The 19592-nt window shown below is 35.3% G+C and overlaps 2 protein-coding genes across 3 annotated transcripts; one reads left to right on the top strand and one right to left on the bottom strand.

Annotated features, from left to right (window-relative positions):
* Positions 1-83: 83 nt before the first annotated feature.
* On the bottom strand, positions 84-9089 carry LOC117791446 (alpha-1,6-mannosyl-glycoprotein 2-beta-N-acetylglucosaminyltransferase). 2 transcript variants are annotated; one of them, XM_034631209.1, is made up of 10 exons: positions 8522-9089; positions 5762-5843; positions 5564-5692; positions 5154-5308; positions 4891-5090; positions 4596-4837; positions 4370-4515; positions 4155-4312; positions 1346-1560; positions 84-1275 (listed from the first exon to the last, which is right to left on the bottom strand). In XM_034631209.1, the coding sequence occupies exons 4-10, from the start codon at positions 5266-5268 to the stop codon at positions 1053-1055; spliced, it is 1299 nt and encodes a 432-aa protein (XP_034487100.1). In that variant the 5' UTR covers positions 5269-5308; positions 5564-5692; positions 5762-5843; positions 8522-9089; the 3' UTR covers positions 84-1052. The 2 variants fall into 2 exon arrangements, with proteins under 2 accessions (XP_034487100.1, XP_034487098.1); XM_034631207.1 differs by having other exon boundaries at positions 5154-5285.
* Positions 9090-10179: 1090 nt separating this feature from the next.
* Positions 10180-19523, top strand: LOC117792488 (EH domain-containing protein 1). The gene is made up of 3 exons (XM_034632654.1): positions 10180-11781; positions 18242-18415; positions 18478-19523. The coding sequence occupies exons 1-3, from the start codon at positions 10557-10559 to the stop codon at positions 18681-18683; spliced, it is 1605 nt and encodes a 534-aa protein (XP_034488545.1). The 5' UTR covers positions 10180-10556; the 3' UTR covers positions 18684-19523.
* Positions 19524-19592: the final 69 nt, after the last annotated feature.

The raw sequence follows: 19592 nt of genomic DNA, 5'->3' as shown, positions 1-19592 counted from the left end.
GAAGATCGGCTAGAGAAGACTAGATGTCTTTCATGTCGAATTTCAACGCTAGAAATTACAACAAAGAATCAAAAGAAAACACATTTTTCAATGGAATAGCTGCGCTGTCAAAAATGTGATCGCATTTAATTAGCGTTTATTATATTGATTTTCGTTCAGTTAATTGAAAACCCTATAGATAAAAGCGCCTTGAACTAACAATTTAAAAGTAACAAATTACGTACATAAATAAAATACTTAGATTAAGAGAACTTATTTAAAATTATTTAATCTTCTATACAACAAAATGACACTATTTACACAGGCTTATTAATATCTAGAATTAATTGTTGAAGAGATTTCCATATTTCCTTGGTACAATTCAGTTACTATTTTAGCCCTCTATGTATATTCTTTATATTGTATTGGTTTAAGATGGTTTATATGACTAGTTAATGATTTGGATCTAACTTTCGGCACAATTTGGGGTTTATTATTGAACATTTAGCTATGTTGTAAGTATATTTCTATGAATATATGACTATTATAGGGTATACATTTATGTATGTGTACAGATCTCCTGCAAGTTGTAAGAAATTAACTTGAAAGTTTTACGATTAATTGTTCGGCCTTTAATTTTGGACGGAACCTAAACATTAAATGATAAATAGTAAACGGCACAATGTGAAATTTTACTTGCTTTCTAACTTGGCAAAGGCTACCTACACAAATCTGACTAGAGGTTTTGGGTAATTGGGTTTAAAAAACAATTGTGCAGCATTTTAAAAAGTTTCCGTTATAAAACTACTATATAATATAATATATATTTACTATTTCTGAGATTACAAATTTGCGTTGATTGCGATTTTGAGTAGTTAATCCGTTAATAGTTATTCAGTTAAATAGTTTGCTTATAAGAAGTACATTCTTGGTTTGCCTTTACATAATTCAAAGAGTTATTACTTAAAATGATGCTCTACTAAGCTAATATTTAAAGGTAGACTTTAGTTTAAGAACTAAACTAAGTAAGCCTTTATTTGGCTGTTGCTGTGGTTACTTTTTGGTGCTCTCCTCTATCTCGTTGGCAGCGTCATATTCATGCAGAGCTCATGATCCCGCAGATCACCCCAACCGCCATTACCCTTACGTAGCTTCGATTTCTTTAACAAACTCGGCACCGTCATCATGAGAGAGCGCGGAAAAAGTTGATGCGAATTGCGTGCTATGCGCAACACATGTTGCACCTTGGAAATGACTTGATTGGATTCGCAGTTCTTATTCTTATGATGTACCCCGCTGCAAGAAGAAAAGTTTAAAAAGTTAATTAGCTCTTTCGGATATCCATAAATAAGTTTATCTGTCTTACCACTCTCCTATGTGAAAGACACGCGGTCCCTTGACTATCATAGCGTGCAACTTGCGTTGCAAGCACTGCTGTGACACATGCTGCAGTGACCAGTCCCAATTGTAGTCATCATATGAACAAAAGTGTTGAGCACACCGCCTTATGCTCTTCCAGGTGGTGCGATTAAAGGCAAATCCCATGTTGTGCTTGCTGCTAATCCATGGCATTGCCTCCACCTAATCAAGTAAACGAAATACATAAAAATTAATTTTTAATTGCAATTTAGATAAAACTATTTAAAGGGCAAAACATTAAAGATTGGATCAAGAAGGGGACACATGCAAATTTTGATTAAAATTTAAAGTTGAAACTAAAACAAGCCAAGACTGTGTGTTTGGAATGGAAAGCAAACATAAAATTTTTTTTATAGCAGCCCTGTTTACTTTGCATTAGTTGTATAATAGTTCATGATACCAGAAACGTATACCACATGTGATTATGATTTATAGTACATAAAAAAAGCAATAAATGTACAGGAAAACTACTCGATGGACCCCATTTACCATATATCAATTCAATCTCTAAAGAAGATCTAGACTTTCATCATTTGAACATGATGTACAGTATGTCAAGCAATTGTGTTGACACAGATTAAAATATTGACATTTGTTTTCTATTTAAAAATGTATTTCTTTATTTTTATTGTTCTAAAAGACACATAAAACTATAAAATTATCAGAAAAAATTTAAATAAATATAATACAAGAATGTTTTTTATTAAATTAATATTTAAATAATTTTATTCAGTCAAAACCGTTACTTAACATACTGTATATTAGAGTGGGTCAATTTGTATGGATTAAAAAAAATGCACAAAGTGGTTATGAAATTTGTGATCTGCGATGAATTCTAAGCAGAATTGCCCAAGAAAACACGGGTATAAAATCAATATCTAGCTTCCACTTTTTACAGAAAAGTTATAACTATTTCATATATTGGTAATTGTCTGTTAGGTATAACTTACCTTTAAAACAAACAAAAAATTAAAAACTCAAATAGGGGGCGATTTATGATGAATTTAGAGATAATAATAAGTTGGCGGTCTCTTTTCAATTGAATTTTAAAATTAAATCAAAATGAAATTTTTTATTGAAACTTGACAAAAGTGCCTATGTTTAAAATTCAATTTTCAAAAACTAGTTAAGACCGCCAACTAATTCTTATCTATAATATCATCACAGTTTGTTCTCTATCTTGGGGTTTTTTTTTTTTTTTTTTGAGGCAAGTATTACCTATCAGCCAGTTTCGCCATACAAAACACATGAAAACCTTTCTCGAAAAAAGTGGAAGCGCGATATTAATTTTAAGCATATGGTTTCTTGGGCAATTCTTCTTAGAATTCAACGTAGATTACGAATTTTATAACCGCTTTGTCGCGAAAAAAAATTTACCCACATTACTGTATATAATGTATGGGATCTCGGAAGTAATTTGTGGAATTGGAGAACCCTTAAAACCATCTATTTCTAAAAGTTTTTAGTTGTATAGGTTGTGGGTAGATATAACGCTGTTAACATATATGTACCTTGCGATAGTCTTTGACGATGCTGTGTCTATCGACATTGGCGACGCGTACACGGACACGAGCCCGGACGTGCATCTGTTTGTGGCATGTGTGGCATGCGGAGGAAGGGGCGGAATTACGTGTATTGTTATCGACATGCCAAACGAAACACACACATGACAATTGTACCATAAAGAGAGACATTAAGTAAAACAACAATTAACAAACAAAACAACACAGACATGCGATTAGCCAAAGCAATTTCTAAGTATAAGAAGTTGGGGATCATGCAAAGAGCTTTAAGGTTATAAAAAAAAATAAAAAAGTATCAATTTGTGCTCTACTACGGCAATGATGGGAAAAGTGCTATATATTTTTCTTTGATTTAAATTCAATTTTTAAGATCGTTGTTAAGGTCGTTGGTGCTACCTTCTGATAGACGGAATATAATGACGGCAGGACATGATAGTTCCATGTTTGTGCACCATTTTTATTATTATTATTATTATTACTATTTTCATTATTATTATTTTTATAGTTGGTGTTTGATGTGGCTGTGACAGTGTTAATATGGTTATTTCTTTTATTATTATTTTTATTATGGTTTTTGTGGTTGTCCGCTTTATTAACATCAACGGTGTCGCCCACATAGACTTTGACATTCTTTAATGAAGTGCTGGATGATTGCGCTGATGATGACGCAGTTAACTGCAGTGAGTTTCTATTATTATTGTTCCTATTCGATCCTAATAGACTGTTTGACGAGATCAGCGAGGAAGCATACGATTTTTTGTTAGTCTGCACGAAGTATAGAGAAGAACGCAGAAAGAGTTATGATATTTAAATACGAATATGGTATGATAATTGTGAGTGTGTGTGTGTGAAATGAATATAAAATAAAATTCAAAAAATTAGTAACATACATATACGTTTGTACAATAATTTGTAGATAAGTATGTATGTATGTCATCTTGATGTATGCTTGTATATCTGTACACTAGGCTTATGTCTGTGTTTATGTCGATTTGTGATCAATAAACCTAGTGCTTAAAATAATATGGTAACAGTTATACTGGCATAAGCGTTGAGAGATTTTGTTTTTGTTAAAAAATCAAGAAAACATAAATTATGTATAGTATATCGATAGAAATTCATATTAATATTGATATTCATAGATATTTGACATTGAAGCAGTTGTTTCGTTTCTTATGTTGTAACCAATAAGCCAGGCAAATGGATCGTTGCATTGTTATTTTCAGTTCTTACCTTGTGGTAAGTGTAATAGTTGAAGGTTTTCAGATAGGTGCCCAGGGACAGTATGTTGCACTGGGGGCACAAGTCTTTGGTGCGCTGTTGCATCATGGCCAGCAAATAGAGAAAGTCTTCGGCCACATAATGATCCTCCTCTAGAAATAATACTAGACCTGCAAACAAAATAATTATTGCAATTTGTATTCCTTTAGAATGTTCCTATGACTGACCAGTGTGAAAACGTGTTACTTCCAGCTCATTAAAGACCCGATTCGCTTTCCACCACCAGTGGTGTTTGGTCTGCGTGAATTTGGCCTCTCGATAGTGGCCATAGAGATCCGGATACAATGCATTGTTGCAGTTGCTGATGAGAGCTCTGCAAGGAATTAAAAAGTCATAAAATTAATCCAAAATTTATATGTTGAAATGAAATTTGAAAGGCTCGCATATACTCACTGCTCTTTCTTAATGTTCCTAGGACAGTCATTGGGATCTACGCCGGGATACTCATGTGGATGGGTCTGTATCGAATACGGATAGAAGATCTGTAGCACCTTGCAAAAATCGATCTGTTGCACCAGATCATTGATGTCATCGTCGTAATAGTCATGTGAGAAGATCAACAATGACTTGGAAATGTCACGTGCCTGGGCCAGGCTAACAATCAAATGACGTAGGTAATTGATGCGCGTATGCACCTGCAAAATATGATATGATAAAATAAGATCGATTCACAGCTGCTTAAACGCACCTGTATGACAATTATCACAGAATCATTTTGCAGCGGACCAAATGTGTCCTCGTTTAACACCAGCTGCATTTCGTTGTATCTGATAATATGACGCTTGATCTCTGATATATTCGGAGGACGATATGCATCAAAGCTGATTGTAGTCGCCGATGCCATTCCCGATACGCCCAAAGCAGCGCTGCTGGCATTTAAAACCAACGCTGTAAAAATCAATTGTAAGTACTCTATTTATGTATATAAGATTTCATTTAAATACAACTCACCTGCTCCCGACGAGCTGTGATTGCGCGAATGTGGAGTCAGATATTTGTGCAGAGTTGCTGGTACCATGGACAATATGGCATCCACCGAGTCATTGGTCACCGAGTCGCTCAGCATTGCATCGCGGCTATCCACTAAATAAAAATAAGTGATTAATCTATGAATAAAAATTATTTTAATAATATTAAGATATAATGATATACAAATTTGACATAAATAATAAAATAAGATTGGATTGGCTGAGATTGGAAAAGAAAACAAGTTTAGTCTCTTAAAACTGGGTATAGTTAATGCTGAGCAAGAATATATAGGCTCTATAGCGTCGCGTGAAATATCTTTACCATTTGATAAACTTAAACGCTCAGTACAGATCTAAAAATTAGTAAAAACAAAATATTTTGAATATACTTACAGTAGTTAAAGTTGTGGTACTGCAAAAGGCCAAAAATGCACAACGCCAGAATGAAAATGCTGCGCATATAAAAATTGTTGCGTTTGCGTCCCATGGCCCCGGTATTGGGCAGGGGTATCAGTACACGACCTTCAAAATAAATACATATGTTATAGTTGAGTTAACAAGTTACCATCGAGTCATTTTCTTAACAATTACCTCTCATTTTTGACATTTTATCAGCGACTTGCTTCTGAGTGGCTAACAAATGCCTACTAGGCAGGCTCTTTTATTTCGCCATCTAAAATTGGGTGAAAAACAGCATGTTATACATAAAATTCGAGTAATAGCGAATACTACACCAAGAAAAACTCATTAGTATAAATCAAAAAATTGCATTAGCGAAGCATTTGTGCTAGCGTCTTTCAGATTATTTAGTTAAAAAATTTTATAATTGTTTCTGACAATTTTATTTTGACCGAAAAGTAGACAGGTATATTTGAATATGTGTCACTTTTCGAAATAAGCCTCCGGATTCAAAAGATGTTGGCATTTTATTTTAATTATAAGCAATTCAAATTAGTGTTTTAATATGATTTCTAAATAAAAAAAATTAAATTAATCATTACAAATTAATTATTTATACCAATAAGGGTGAAAAATGCTTTATTCAAGAAAAAAAAATAAATAAAAATGTATCTTTTTTAGTGATACCCCATCCAAAGCTTGTATATCTGTCATTTTCTTTCGAGTTTAATTTATTTTTTTCAAACTCATAACTCTTGTTTGCGATGTATTTACTCAGGTGCAGAGTGACTTCCAGACAATCACTCTCTCTTGATATTGCCAATGGAAGCTCAAATATATAACTCAAGCCGTTTTTTTTATTCATAAATTGCTCAGTTACAGAATTAACATTAGTCATGAATATAAGTGTTTATGAGTGCGAATATCCGAGTACGTATGAATAAATAAATTGTTCAGTTCGAAATGGCACACAATAGCGAACCGTGCTTCGGCTGAAATCCCATAATGCTCATACGACATGTGGGCACTTGAATATGCCTAGGCGATTAGCTTAAAGCCTTAAGCCTATGGACGACCATAGTCGTCACAGCTTGAGCATTTTTAGACGGAAGCAGGAGAGGGCGGATCAGATTGGCCTCCCAACGACACGTAGTCGTTGCGTGTTTTGTTGCCGGTCCCGGGATTGAAGAGGAAAGACGTCGGGGTTTGTAAAGTGGGCGATCGCGGCCTCGCGTCAATTGGCATATAAATAGAATATATATTTGGCGAATGCGATGTTTGACGAAATACTCGTACTTATATTTATCATTTCTTAGTTGCTCTTCAGCAAAAGAATTTAAATTGCATTTAACATAAAAGTATTGTAATAAAGGAGAGTTTATCATCGAATAGATATAAACAAAAATATTAAATATGTAAAGAAAGAAACAACAAAATATATAGAAAAGATACAGTTAGTCAAGTATTTGTTTTGACAAAATTAAAAGCTCGCACATTTCTTTGTATTACTCTTTTTTATTTAATTTTGTATATATTTAAAATAAATCTCTAAAATAAAATAAATAATGAGATAAAACTATTTTATAAATAAATAAAGTATTAATTAGAAGAATTACTTGACTAACTGTTTATTTAAAAAATTATATTCGTACTATGATTGAATGCCGAATCTAAAAATGGGACACACAAGTTGTTTGAAATGTGTTAAAAATTTGAATATCGACTGACATAAACTAAAATTAAATTCTTGAAAAATTAAATTTATTATGTATAAAAATGTTTTCTTTTTAATTATTTTTTATTTTAATTCAAGAAGTGCATATTTTTTAAATTGGTCTTTTTTAGTATGTAAATAAGCATATTTGTGAACAACTAACAATTTCCTAAGTTGTAACCTTCATAAATATTTAATATCTACCCGTTATCAGTTACTAAAACTCTAGTATATTTTAGTGAGGAAACAATCCCTGTGACAGATACTACTTGTACATATCTCTAATGGGTTCCTACGACCCTACAACATATTTATTTATCGTCTGTTGTGACAAAAAAGTAAATTAAGTACAAATCGATTCAATAACATAAATTTCCGCAAATAAAATGAAAGAGATGGTAAAAGTGCTCAAAGGCGTTTGGAAATAAGGAAATTATTACTATGTCATCAGTCCCATACTGCTTCCCTCCCTTTGGGGTCTATCAAGAAAACTTGGTAGCTTGGTAAACATCAATTTGAAGCAACAAAAATGCAGGGGCTCATAAAAAAGAGCTGTAAGTAATTGTAACCCCCATTAAATGTCATGGAAACAACAACAAACATTAGAAGTATACATTCTTATATTTTTTATTAATGGAATCGATGAATTTCCAGAAATAGCAGAAAGCAGAGTACTTTGATAGAAACTTTTAATTGGGGGCGTTGTCGTTGCCCCACCCCCTTAAAAAATGAGATACATTTCACAGCGCAGAGACGGAAACTATACACTTGACTTTGAATTTGAGAATTAGACTACGATTGTTGATTAAAGAGAGTCGAGTGTACAATGGTCTCAAGTGCATTTGCACTCAAAAGTATCAGGTGTTATGGAAACAGAGTAGGAAGAGAGAAAGAGATATGTAAACACAATATTCAGGCAAAACAGGCCCACATTTATTTATTTTCAGTCTGCATGTTACGAAATACACACTACATAACTGTCAAAAGTGCTCACTCAGCAGCAAAAGCAAACGCAAAAAATCCAAAAAAGTAAAAGACAAACTAAAAATCAAACGCAAAGCAAACACAGTGCGAATACAAATTCGCCGCATGCTTTGCATTGTGCTTTGTTATTTTTGTTATTGCTATTGCTCTGGTTGATGGGGCTGCTTTTGTTGTAGTTGTTAAATTTTGAAGCATTGTGCTAATTTATTGACCGATGGACCAGTCTGATTGTTAATGGAGAGGAGTTGACTTACCTTTGGCTAAATTTGCAAGTGCGGAATGTTTTCGTCGGCATCGTTGTTGTTCAATCGATTTTTCAGACGCCCCAAGTCCAAATCTGTGTGTAGCGTAACGTATAACGGAAATTGAGCGCGCGTTTAAATTGTTGATGCAGCTTCAATGCTATGCCAATTTCAAGCATTTTGCATAAAGGTTCCTTTAGATTTGCTTAATTGTCGTTGCAGTCATTTGATTTCTCAGCTGGCAATGCTGACTGAGATTCACACATATTCGATTCACATTTGTATATCTATTCTTGCAGCTGCCGCTGCTGCTGCGCTGCCTTTATACAAAAACACACCACACAGAAATCACACAACCGTGTGGACAAATTTATGCACATTTCGGAGATACTCTTATTGCTACATTTCAAAAGCCCGTTTTTATTTGATTAGGCTCTACGATTTATGTAAATTAATCTATTTACTTTACGTTTTTTCTTCGAAGCGCACCAAAAAATTTCACCGACTGCCGTCCGCTGCTTGCAAAATGTATCTTTCAGTTCGCTCTCACAACTGAAATTCGATTGAACAGCTGTGTCGAGTTGGTTGTCAATCACTGTTGCCAACTTAGCTACTTAATAGCTACTGGCTATTTTCAGAGTTCGTTTGCTAGAAAAATATCAAAATTGCTTTTAGCTGGAAATCTGATAATTTTAAAAAAATGTTTAGCCAAGTTTTGGTATTAATATTTTTGGTAAAACTGTGCAAAAGTGCCTACAATAACAAATTTGCATGCTTTCCAGCCAGAAACGTATGTGAGGAGCCAATGAGGAGTAAAGTCGTTCAATTTTATACCTAAAATATACCAGGCTTGTCTGGTATATCAGATGGTAATTAATAAATACTAATTTGTATTAATAAGAACGCGTTATTGGTCGCGTATGGCCACACTGGAAAATTTAAATTTAGGTCAATGCAACTTTCAAAATGCAATAACTGTGCAGTAAATTAACAATTTTATGAAAATTTAAAATTCGAAACTAGATAAAACTAAGGAAAACATTTTAATGAAGGTTTAAAGTTCGTCACCTCAAGGGGAGAGAAGTTACAAGTTGAATGTTGAAAAAATATTAAAAAATGCAGAAATTTCAAACAAAACCTCTGCAAAAATTTAAAAAATTTTAGCTTTAACAATAAGAAATTGTCATAAAAAGAAAAAACATTTTTAAGTTACCAATTCTGACATTTGACCCAAAATTTTTACATGCTGCCAGATTGGGAAATTTTGCAGAGTGGCAGGGTGTTAAATAATTAGATTTATAGATAAGACAGGCCTGTTAGAATAGTTTAAATAGTGGAATAAAAATAAATTACTTAGCTACTTAGAAGCAAATGTGTCTTAATATTGTGTAGATTTTTGAATTGTCAAGTTGTCAAAGGTGTTATTGTGTGTTAAATAATTTACAGATCTGTTGTTCCGTTTTTTTTTTATAAATTATTCAGTAAAAACAAATGGTATTTGCAGAGTTTTTTGTGAAAATTGACAGTGTAAATGTAACGACGTTGCATTAAAGTAACTTGAGTTTTTAATACATCCCGCGTAAATACTATGCCACCCTGGATGTATATCGCACGCTGTATCGGCCTATCGAGTGCGATAATTCGATAACTTCTTAGTTGCTTTGGATTTGGAATTGGAATTGCAGCCTTGGTATCGCTTAGTGCCTAAAGCGACCAACTTTTTTATTCCAAAAATATACGGACGCGCGTGAATCATTCGCGACGAATCGACTCACGACACGCATAAATCGAGTGTACATATTATATACGAAATATTCATATTCGAATTTCAATTACACGTATACGCATTCGCATTCGCGTTCACAATCGCGTTCGCCGCACAAAATTTTGTATTATTGCTGTCGTTGTCGTCGTTGCAGTATTTACGCCCCAGCCTGTCGCCTGCCCCCCTTCCGTCTATCGTCTGTCGTCTGTCGTTTGCCCCGTCGACAAGAGTGTGTTACTAATTTTGTATTAATAGTTGTGTTCTCTGTGTGTGCCCAACAAAATGTTCAGTTTTCTGAAGCGCGAGACTCGCACCCAAGAGGTGGTCGAGAATGTCATCGGTGAGCTGAAAAAGATTTATCGCAGCAAACTGTTGCCACTGGAGGAGCATTATCAGTTCCATGACTTTCATTCGCCCAAACTGGAGGATCCCGACTTTGATGCCAAGCCCATGATACTGCTGGTGGGACAGTATTCCACTGGCAAGACGACCTTCATTCGCTACCTGTTAGAGCGCGATTTCCCGGGCATTCGAATTGGACCCGAGCCGACGACAGATCGCTTTATAGCCGTCATGTACGATGACAAGGAGGGCGTCATTCCCGGCAATGCGCTTGTCGTCGATCCGAAGAAACAGTTCCGCCCCCTGTCTAAGTATGGCAACGCGTTTCTCAATCGCTTCCAGTGCTCGAGTGTTGCGTCCCCTGTGCTAAATGCCATTTCCATTGTGGACACGCCCGGCATTTTATCTGGCGAGAAGCAGCGCATTGATCGTGGCTATGACTTCACTGGCGTTTTGGAATGGTTTGCGGAGCGTGTGGATCGCATTATTCTGCTGTTTGACGCACACAAATTGGATATATCCGATGAGTTCCGACGCTCCATTGAGGCTCTCAAGGGTCACGACGACAAGATCCGCATCATTCTCAACAAGGCGGACATGATCGATCACCAGCAGCTGATGCGTGTCTACGGCGCCTTGATGTGGTCTCTGGGCAAGGTGCTGCAGACGCCGGAGGTGGCACGTGTCTACATTGGAAGCTTTTGGGATCAGCCACTGCGTTTCGATGCGAACCGTCGGCTCTTCGAGGATGAGGAGCAGGATCTGTTCCGTGATCTGCAATCTCTGCCACGCAATGCGGCGCTCCGCAAGCTTAACGATCTGATCAAGCGAGCACGCTTGGCCAAGGTGCATGCCTACATTATTGCCGAGCTGCGCAAGGATATGCCCTCGGTGTTTGGCAAGGATAGCAAAAAGAAGGATCTGATTAAGAATCTTGGCCAGGTGTACGATCGCCTTCAGCGTGAGCACTCCATATCACCGGGTGACTTCCCGGACATTAAGAAAATGCAGGAACTTCTGCAGCATCAGGACTTTACAAAGTTCCATTCCCTCAAGCCGCATCTGCTGGACATCGTGGACAACATGCTGGCCAAGGACATTGCGAGACTGATGGAAATGATTCCGCACGAGGAAATGACGCTCGTCAACGAGCCCATTGTCAAGGGTGAGTTCAACCTACAAATCCAATCTAACTATAGGTCAACTGTACACTTGTTTCGTTCCACTCGGATTGCTTTCATATTCTCGTCCAGCAATCGTAGGTAACTTTTTAAAGTGCACTGTTGGTCAACTTTGCCATATCACCACCCGCATCCGTACCTGTTTCCCTACCGTCCCCGCACCCGTATTATGCACTCTCGACATGTGACCTACCCTGCACCCAATTCCGAGCATTGCCTTCGATGCGATAAAATTATCGTCTGGCAATTTAAAAGGCGCGTTAAATCGTTCGATTCATTGCCCTTATTTATGCTTCTCTTTACTTGATTTGCATTGTTTTCTTTTTACTCTTTACTTCACTCTTGCTGGAAGAAATCTCCATTTTCAATTGACTTTCAGTATCGATCAGTCTCTTGCTGGCTGTGTATGTCAAAGTGCCATATTTATTATGCATTTTATCATGCAGAATAACGATTTTCTCAGCGAAAGTTTTCTCTTCAGACTTTTTTAATTACTTGTTTGCTGATATTTTATAACAAGTTTTTGAGTATTTGAATGAATTACACCCCCAAATCAACAACTAATAGTTGGCAAAATTTTCTCTGAGCGAAGGTCAATATTTGAGTGTATCAAGAATTTTAGTAAGTACGGTTAGAAACAGCTGCATTTTTTTAGAAAAAGTATCTCGAGAATTTCGGTAAACTCCACCTACAATTCGAAAATAAGTATTTGATAAGAAATTGGCTGTTTAAAAATGTTAATTGACTTTGAATTTTAAGAATTGCTGCTAGGAACAGTTGCCTTTTATTTTTACCAAAGTTTCTCAGGAATTTTAGGAAATTCCAGCCCCAAAATGAAATGTTGTTCCAGCGAATGTTTCACTTGTCTATAAAACAGTTTGAACGATCAGGGAATACTCGTAATTACCTAGTAGTTAAAGGTCAGAGAGCAAACATCAAATTTTTTGAAAAGTGATCCGTTAATGTTTCGACTTCAATTGTAGATCAGTCTTTTCGCCAGAAACTCCAACATGCTGCAAAAAAAAAAAAAAATTTAAAAATGCCAAGTTGACCCAGTTAACAAATAGTCATGCGAAATAGTGGAAAACAAGTTTGCTGGCGCACACACACACACTCACAGAAACAGACATACAGATAGTAAGTGCGAGCGAGAGATGGAAATGTATCTAATGGATGCAACAATTACAATTTAAGTGTTTAGCGGCGCATGCAGGCACAAATGAAAGTTGAAGGAGTTTTCATTATGGCCATTTCCACTTGCTTTCCAACAGTGCCTAAGAAACTTGTGCAGCTTCCTCTTTTTTTTTTGCACTTATGTAATGAGCGCTAAGAACGAGCACTAAACTCATATGCCATATACCAAATGCTACGTAAACAAACGTGATAAGAGCGCGTCGCTGATAAGAAAATAAATAGCACACTTTGTGCTACTTCGCTAGACGCACTTTTTGCAATTTAAAAATTAAATAAAATGAAAAGTAGCTTAAGTTTAGGTAAATAGTCATTTCTATTCTCATATCTAGCTCAAATATGGGAATGGAGCTCAGGGCGTGGTCATAGCTATATGTGTTAGTCTATATTCTATTATCAAAACTGAACGCTTTCGTCATGTTGGAATGATAACAAAATATCGGAACCCAATGTGAGTATGATGTAAGCAATGACTGAAAAAAAAAAAATACAAACTGAAAATAATGTCAATGGAGGCATTCGCATGACTCACTGGGAATGAGAAATGGAAGTGGAAATGGAACCAGTCAGAAACCCCTCCTAAGTGGGGTACAGTTAGACATGCCACTTAAAAACATACAAACATTCACATACATAAGTATGTATATTCACTTATTCAAACATTTCACAGTTGAGCGACGAGCAGATAGTTAGACAGAGACTGACCATAGACGCGTCCAGATCCAGATTCGGATCCAGGCAACCATGACGATGATTAAACACGCATTAAACTGGAAACTAAGCCAAAGCGTTGCCAAGTAAAACAGAAAAATCATAGAGAAAACATTAAGCAAAACTATTGCTCAATGCCAAACTTGTAGTTACTCATTAATCTAAAAAGATTTGCTGGGAAAATGACAAATGATAAAATCGTAAACATAAACTTACTATAAATAAATCTAGATATTTGGTGTAAATTTATGTCCAGCTAATATGCAATATTTGCTGTTATTAAATGTCAGACTAACAGTAGCCTATTTATTTAAATTTACTCTTGAATCTGAAAATAATTTCTGATAATTATAAAATTAATTACCTAATCTTACTATGACGAATGATTGTAAATATCTTTATATTCTTTATGATTTTGATATGAAGTTTTTATGCAATACTTTCTATTAGTAATTAATCTAAAATTATTTGCTTAAAATATGTCTCTCATATGAATATTATTAGATATTTTTTTTTAACTTTTATGACTTGTTTGCAGCTGTTAGTTTTGTTTTTAGAATATAACTGCCAGACTGAGAGTTGCGCATTACAAAATAATTTTGAGTATTTGTAGATATTTATATACCTATTATGTGCAGCTATTAATTGTTGCTCAACTTATAGTTACTCATTAATTAAATAATCATAATCTTTGAATAAAAATAACTGAAGCTATAGTTAGGCTCTTATGACTTGTATGTGCAATTAATATGCACTAGTGTTTATTGGCTTTATAGGGTATTAAGTAGTAATCGCTAAGCTCGTTATGTACATATAAAAAGTGATTATAATTGTCGCCTCAATGAGGGAAGGGGCGGAAAGTGTAATTGTTGTTGTTCTGTTTGTTTGATTGTTTGTCTAGCTGTGACCTCTGAACCTTTGTGTGTTTGTGAGTGTATGAGTGTAATGTTGGCCGTGTTCTAGCTACTGTTTGACTTTGGTTCCAATCGAGAGTGGAGTTCAAGGTCTTCGGGTGCTGTTGCCCCATTTACACGTCCGTCGTTTGCTTTAAGCACCTGTTTGTTTCCACAATGAATAGTTTATTGCAGCTGCGGGTGCCTCTGGGTCTAACTAACTAATTATAGACACAGTTAAGAGACTTTGTTTGTTGTGGTTACTATTGTCTTGACATTTGCCTTATCGCGGTTGCCAGGCACTGCCTGTTAAATATAACTAAGCTACATTTCTAGATAAAAATCAATGCAAGTGACTCTTATTAATTTAAAAAATGAGAGATTTACACCAAAAAGAATTGCGAGACTTTGCATTACTTCTTTTTAGCACTTATCTAATTTCCAACAACAAAGCAGCGCTAAAAAAAATAGCATGTTATTGGATTAATAATAAAACCACATGACGTTCAAAACTGAAAAGTTTGCCATGTATTAGAAATATATGCTATGCATGTATAAGAAATAAACAAACACATTCAAATAATTATTATCTAATAACTGTATAATGTTTCCCCCACAAGGAGTGCTAATTAAAAGAGCGGAAGATGAAATCAAAAAAAAATATATATGTATTTAACAATAATGTTTATCTTTCACGTCGATTCGTGTATACTCTTCCAAGAATTTAATCTAATACTTGTTTTGCCGTCAACTTTAAGCAGCTGACAATATCTAAAATAAAAGTAAAAGTTTAGATTTTAAGTGTAATAAAAGCTACAAGGTAAAAAGGTTTTAATGTCTGTATTTAAAGTGTTTGCTCTATCAAGTTACCTGAGTATCTGGATGCTGATAGTATAACTCGGTCACATATCTATGTAGATAAGTGTAGATAATAATTAGATGCTTTGCTATAAATCATGGCATTAAGTTACCTTAGTCAGCTTATAAGCCAAGCCCAAATGCAGCTCATACAATTCTAATTTCAATTGCATTGCACACCGTCACACACAGACACACACACAGATAACCACTGACACACAGTCACAGTCGGCAACCTGAGGCCGCGTATCAATTTGTGTTGTTATGCGGCGCCGACTTGGCGCGTGTTTCCATTAAGTGGACTCATCCTTTTGCGAATGCGAAATTGAAAAGATACTTGGGGCGCATTTGAATGAAACTTGCACTAAACGCAGGAAGAAAGCATTTATTTGATGATATATGTAAAATGTACATGTGTTCACATGTAGATGCTAGAGAAATTTCTTTTATGATCATTTTAAGACTAGAATTGATCGTTGCCTTTTTGCATGCTTGAGACTTGGAATTGTGTGGTCCACTTGAGTGATGTTCTAATTAAACGATTAGCACATTTCGACCTTGTCAGAAGTATTCTTTATACCATAATGTGTCTCTATACATTTCGGCGAAAATCGCAGTGAATTTAAAAAAAATACAAAGTGCCAACAAACTGATGTCATGCGATCGCGATTGAGTATGCGTCATGCTTAATATAATGTTCAATCTATTGTCATTTAGTTTGTAGTAAAATGAAACTAAAATACAAGTGAGAATTGATTTTCGTTCAACTCAAAAGGTCACATTTAGTGTCAAATCTGTAATACCCACTGTTAGTGTACATAGGGAAAATCAAACTTCACTCGCTACTCATTCGGAGAAGTGAATGAACTTGCACGTTTAAAATTACACTGACTGTAAGATGCAATGCGAAAAGAAACCCCCAAAGGAATGCGCTGATAAAATGACTAAGAAGCAAGACAAACTGAAAAATCAAAGTCAAGAACAACGAATCGTCGACAATCACGAAGCTAATTTTGTGTGTCGATTTCGTGAGGCATCAACGATTTGTTTTCTTTATCTTTACATAGTTTGATTTACAAATTTAGCTTTAGCTTCAATTTGTTTTACTGCATTTCCGTTGCACTTTTGTTGTTCAGCGGGCAATTGACCTTACAATGGGATAAGAACAGAGGGAAACTTTAGTAAACAAACAATAGTTCAGGGAACTGATACAACTGATAAATACAAGCAAAAGTGTTTTTTCTAGCAACTACATATGATAGAGTCGTTGCTATTGTATTATAACTGTAAGTTGTTCTCAGGAAACAGATTATAAACTTCTTAAAAGTGGTCTATTTAATCTGAGAGTTATTCGGCATAAGCACTTCCTCATCACAATAACGTGAATCTGGTTAACTGTACAAATTTCATCACCACGCACTGTATATACACCCTGTAATTACCCAATTGGGGTTGTATAGCTTTCTGCAAATTTGTATAACAGTTAAAGAAAAGCAAATCTCAATATAAACGACTCAATTTTCTCAATTCTCTCCAGTGTAAAATAAAGAATGAATTCCAAACACAATTTTAAAGATATTGGCTTAAATTTTGATATATTTATATTTTACTCTGCTTTTTATCTATTCTAAAATTGTTATTACGTTTGTATAATAAGCACAGAAGTTATAGTTTAACTGATTTATATAATGAGATGAAGCAGATGTACATGTTTGAAAATACGTGAAATTCTTAATCAAAACTGATTACAAGGTATCTCACAGTGGAGCACACTCAATGGCTGTCTTGTCACTTGTTTTTTCCAAGTTTTTTGTTTGCTTATCTACTTGTAAATATCATATCATATGGCAAATATGTATACGAGTACTTGTATGTGTACACTGTACAGTGAACACGTTTGCCATATCACAATGTTTAGCAATATGTCGCTAAAAAGTTTCTACACACTTTTGCCAAATCTGAGTTATGAGTTCTCTCAGTTCTTCTTTAGTTGGTTAGTTCTTTTCATTTTGACAATGGCACACTAATTTCTTGTAGATTTCCAAATGTGCGTCACGCTCTAGCACCAGAATTTCAATCGCTCTCTGTCTGCCATTTGTGAACTTAATTTCTTTTTATTGCATACTGCAGAGGAGAAGAAGGATGAGGAGGAGTTCGATATATCTGGGGAGCCTCAGGCTCTGACTCCGGGCACCCAAAGTGCTCAGTTTGCGGAACGCTTCGATCGTTGGCTTCACAATCTGCGTCAGCAGCAACTTAGATTGTTCAGCAGCTGCACAAGTAGAGTAGGCAATGTCGAGATCGAGCACGAGAACGATGCAGGAGCAGAGATCAATCCCGATCCCAATCTCGACTCGCAGCCAGAGCCAGCTATTGATGTAAGCAAGTTTAACTATTTGTCGAACGTCGCCAGTTTTTGTATCCATTGCATTTTACATGAAACTATCTAAGAGCCGCAAATAAATAAATTGAAGGAGGGCACACTTGCAAGTTGCAACATGCAGCGCCACAATCGTTTATTGTTGCACTTAAAGTAGGCAGTCAAAGTACGTACTTAAGTCCGCCGCCCGACATCTCGCCTTGGTCACGGCGCGCCGTCAATTGGAGCCTAAACGATCTGAAGGTTTTTAATTGCGCCTAATTGAATGTTTGTGCACGGCAACGCACCGAGCAACTTAGATTACAAGTTTAATTAATATATATATAAATATATTTGTATTGTGTGACCCGAATTGTAGGATGAAATTGATTCTTAAACTTATTCTTTTCTGCTTCTCATTTTGTATTGCAGGAGGTGCCTTCGAGGGCGTCATCGACGACAATGTCTCACCATTCGGCTACATGAAGGGCGAGGGCATTGATGCCGGATACGGGGAACACGAATGGATATGCAACAAGGACAAGCCACGCACAGATGCCATCTTCAACGGGCTGGGACCGGTTGATGGCAAAATATCCGGCTCAAGTGAGTATTTGGAGAATTTAAAGTTTTTAAGCAACTGACTAATTCATTGTTCATATTTACAGCTGCCAAGCAAGAGCTCATCAAATCAAAACTGCCCAACTCTGTGCTTAGCAAAATCTGGAAATTGTCTGACATTGATTGCGATGGTTTTCTGGACATCGATGAGTTTGCGCTGGCGATGCACTTAATCAATGTCAAGCTGGAAGGCTGTGAGCTGCCCAATACGCTACCGGAGCACTTAGTACCGCCGTCAAAGCGTTTTGCTTAATGCTGATAGCATCTATAGCATCAAGGCCTATCCGAAAAGCACACACACATACACACAACCCCCCACAAGACGGAAAATTGCTGGCAACTTCAACGTGAAAAATGCTGCACTCTGTTTTCTTTTTCTTTCCTATATCGTTGACAAAACAGATACTGTCTTTTTATATGTACTTTATTCGTCTATAAAATTTGCTGTTTCGGGGTATTATCATAACTCAGAAATTTAAGCATTATAGCCCAGATATCAGCAACCATGAATTCATAGAATTTACACAACAAATATTTTTGGATAATAATCAATTTTAAATTGTAAAGCGATAGGAATTAATAATGAATGAAAAAAGAAAAAACTGAAACTGAAACTAAAAACTAGCTAGTGCAATTATACAAAAAATATTACAGTCCAGCATGTGCGCCGCCTAGTTACCCAACTTCACTGTTGATTTAAGAAAAAAGTACATAATAAATAAACACTTGTTTAATTATAATGAGAAGGCACGAAATGAAAAAGTATACAACATGTAGGTTTAAATATGTTTATGCCCCTTAAAATTTGCCTAAAACTGAGCCACTTTTGATATAAATATTTTTATATATACCAGTATATATATATATATACAATGCATTGAAGTCGGTTTAAAATAACATATTTATTTGCTATCTTGTTTAATTTATCAAAATGCTCCACGCATGCAATGAATGTTGTGCAATTCTAATTGTTGTTTTAATAAAGCAAACAATTTTACCTTTGCTTCTTATTTAGTGAATTCTTGAATACTATTATTGTGAAATAAAAATTTGATTTAATAACTTGTATAAATTAAATAAAATGAACAATTTAATTTGATTTAATAACTTGTATAAATTAAATAAAATGAACAATTTATAAATTTGCTGGTTTTTCTTAAAT

The sequence above is a fragment of the Drosophila innubila genome, assembly GCF_004354385.1.
Source record: "Drosophila innubila isolate TH190305 chromosome 3R unlocalized genomic scaffold, UK_Dinn_1.0 2_E_3R, whole genome shotgun sequence".
In the NCBI taxonomy this organism is placed as follows: Eukaryota; Metazoa; Arthropoda; class Insecta; order Diptera; family Drosophilidae; genus Drosophila; species Drosophila innubila.
Note: the sequence above shows the minus strand (reverse complement) of the source record. Positions and strands in the feature narration are given on the sequence as shown.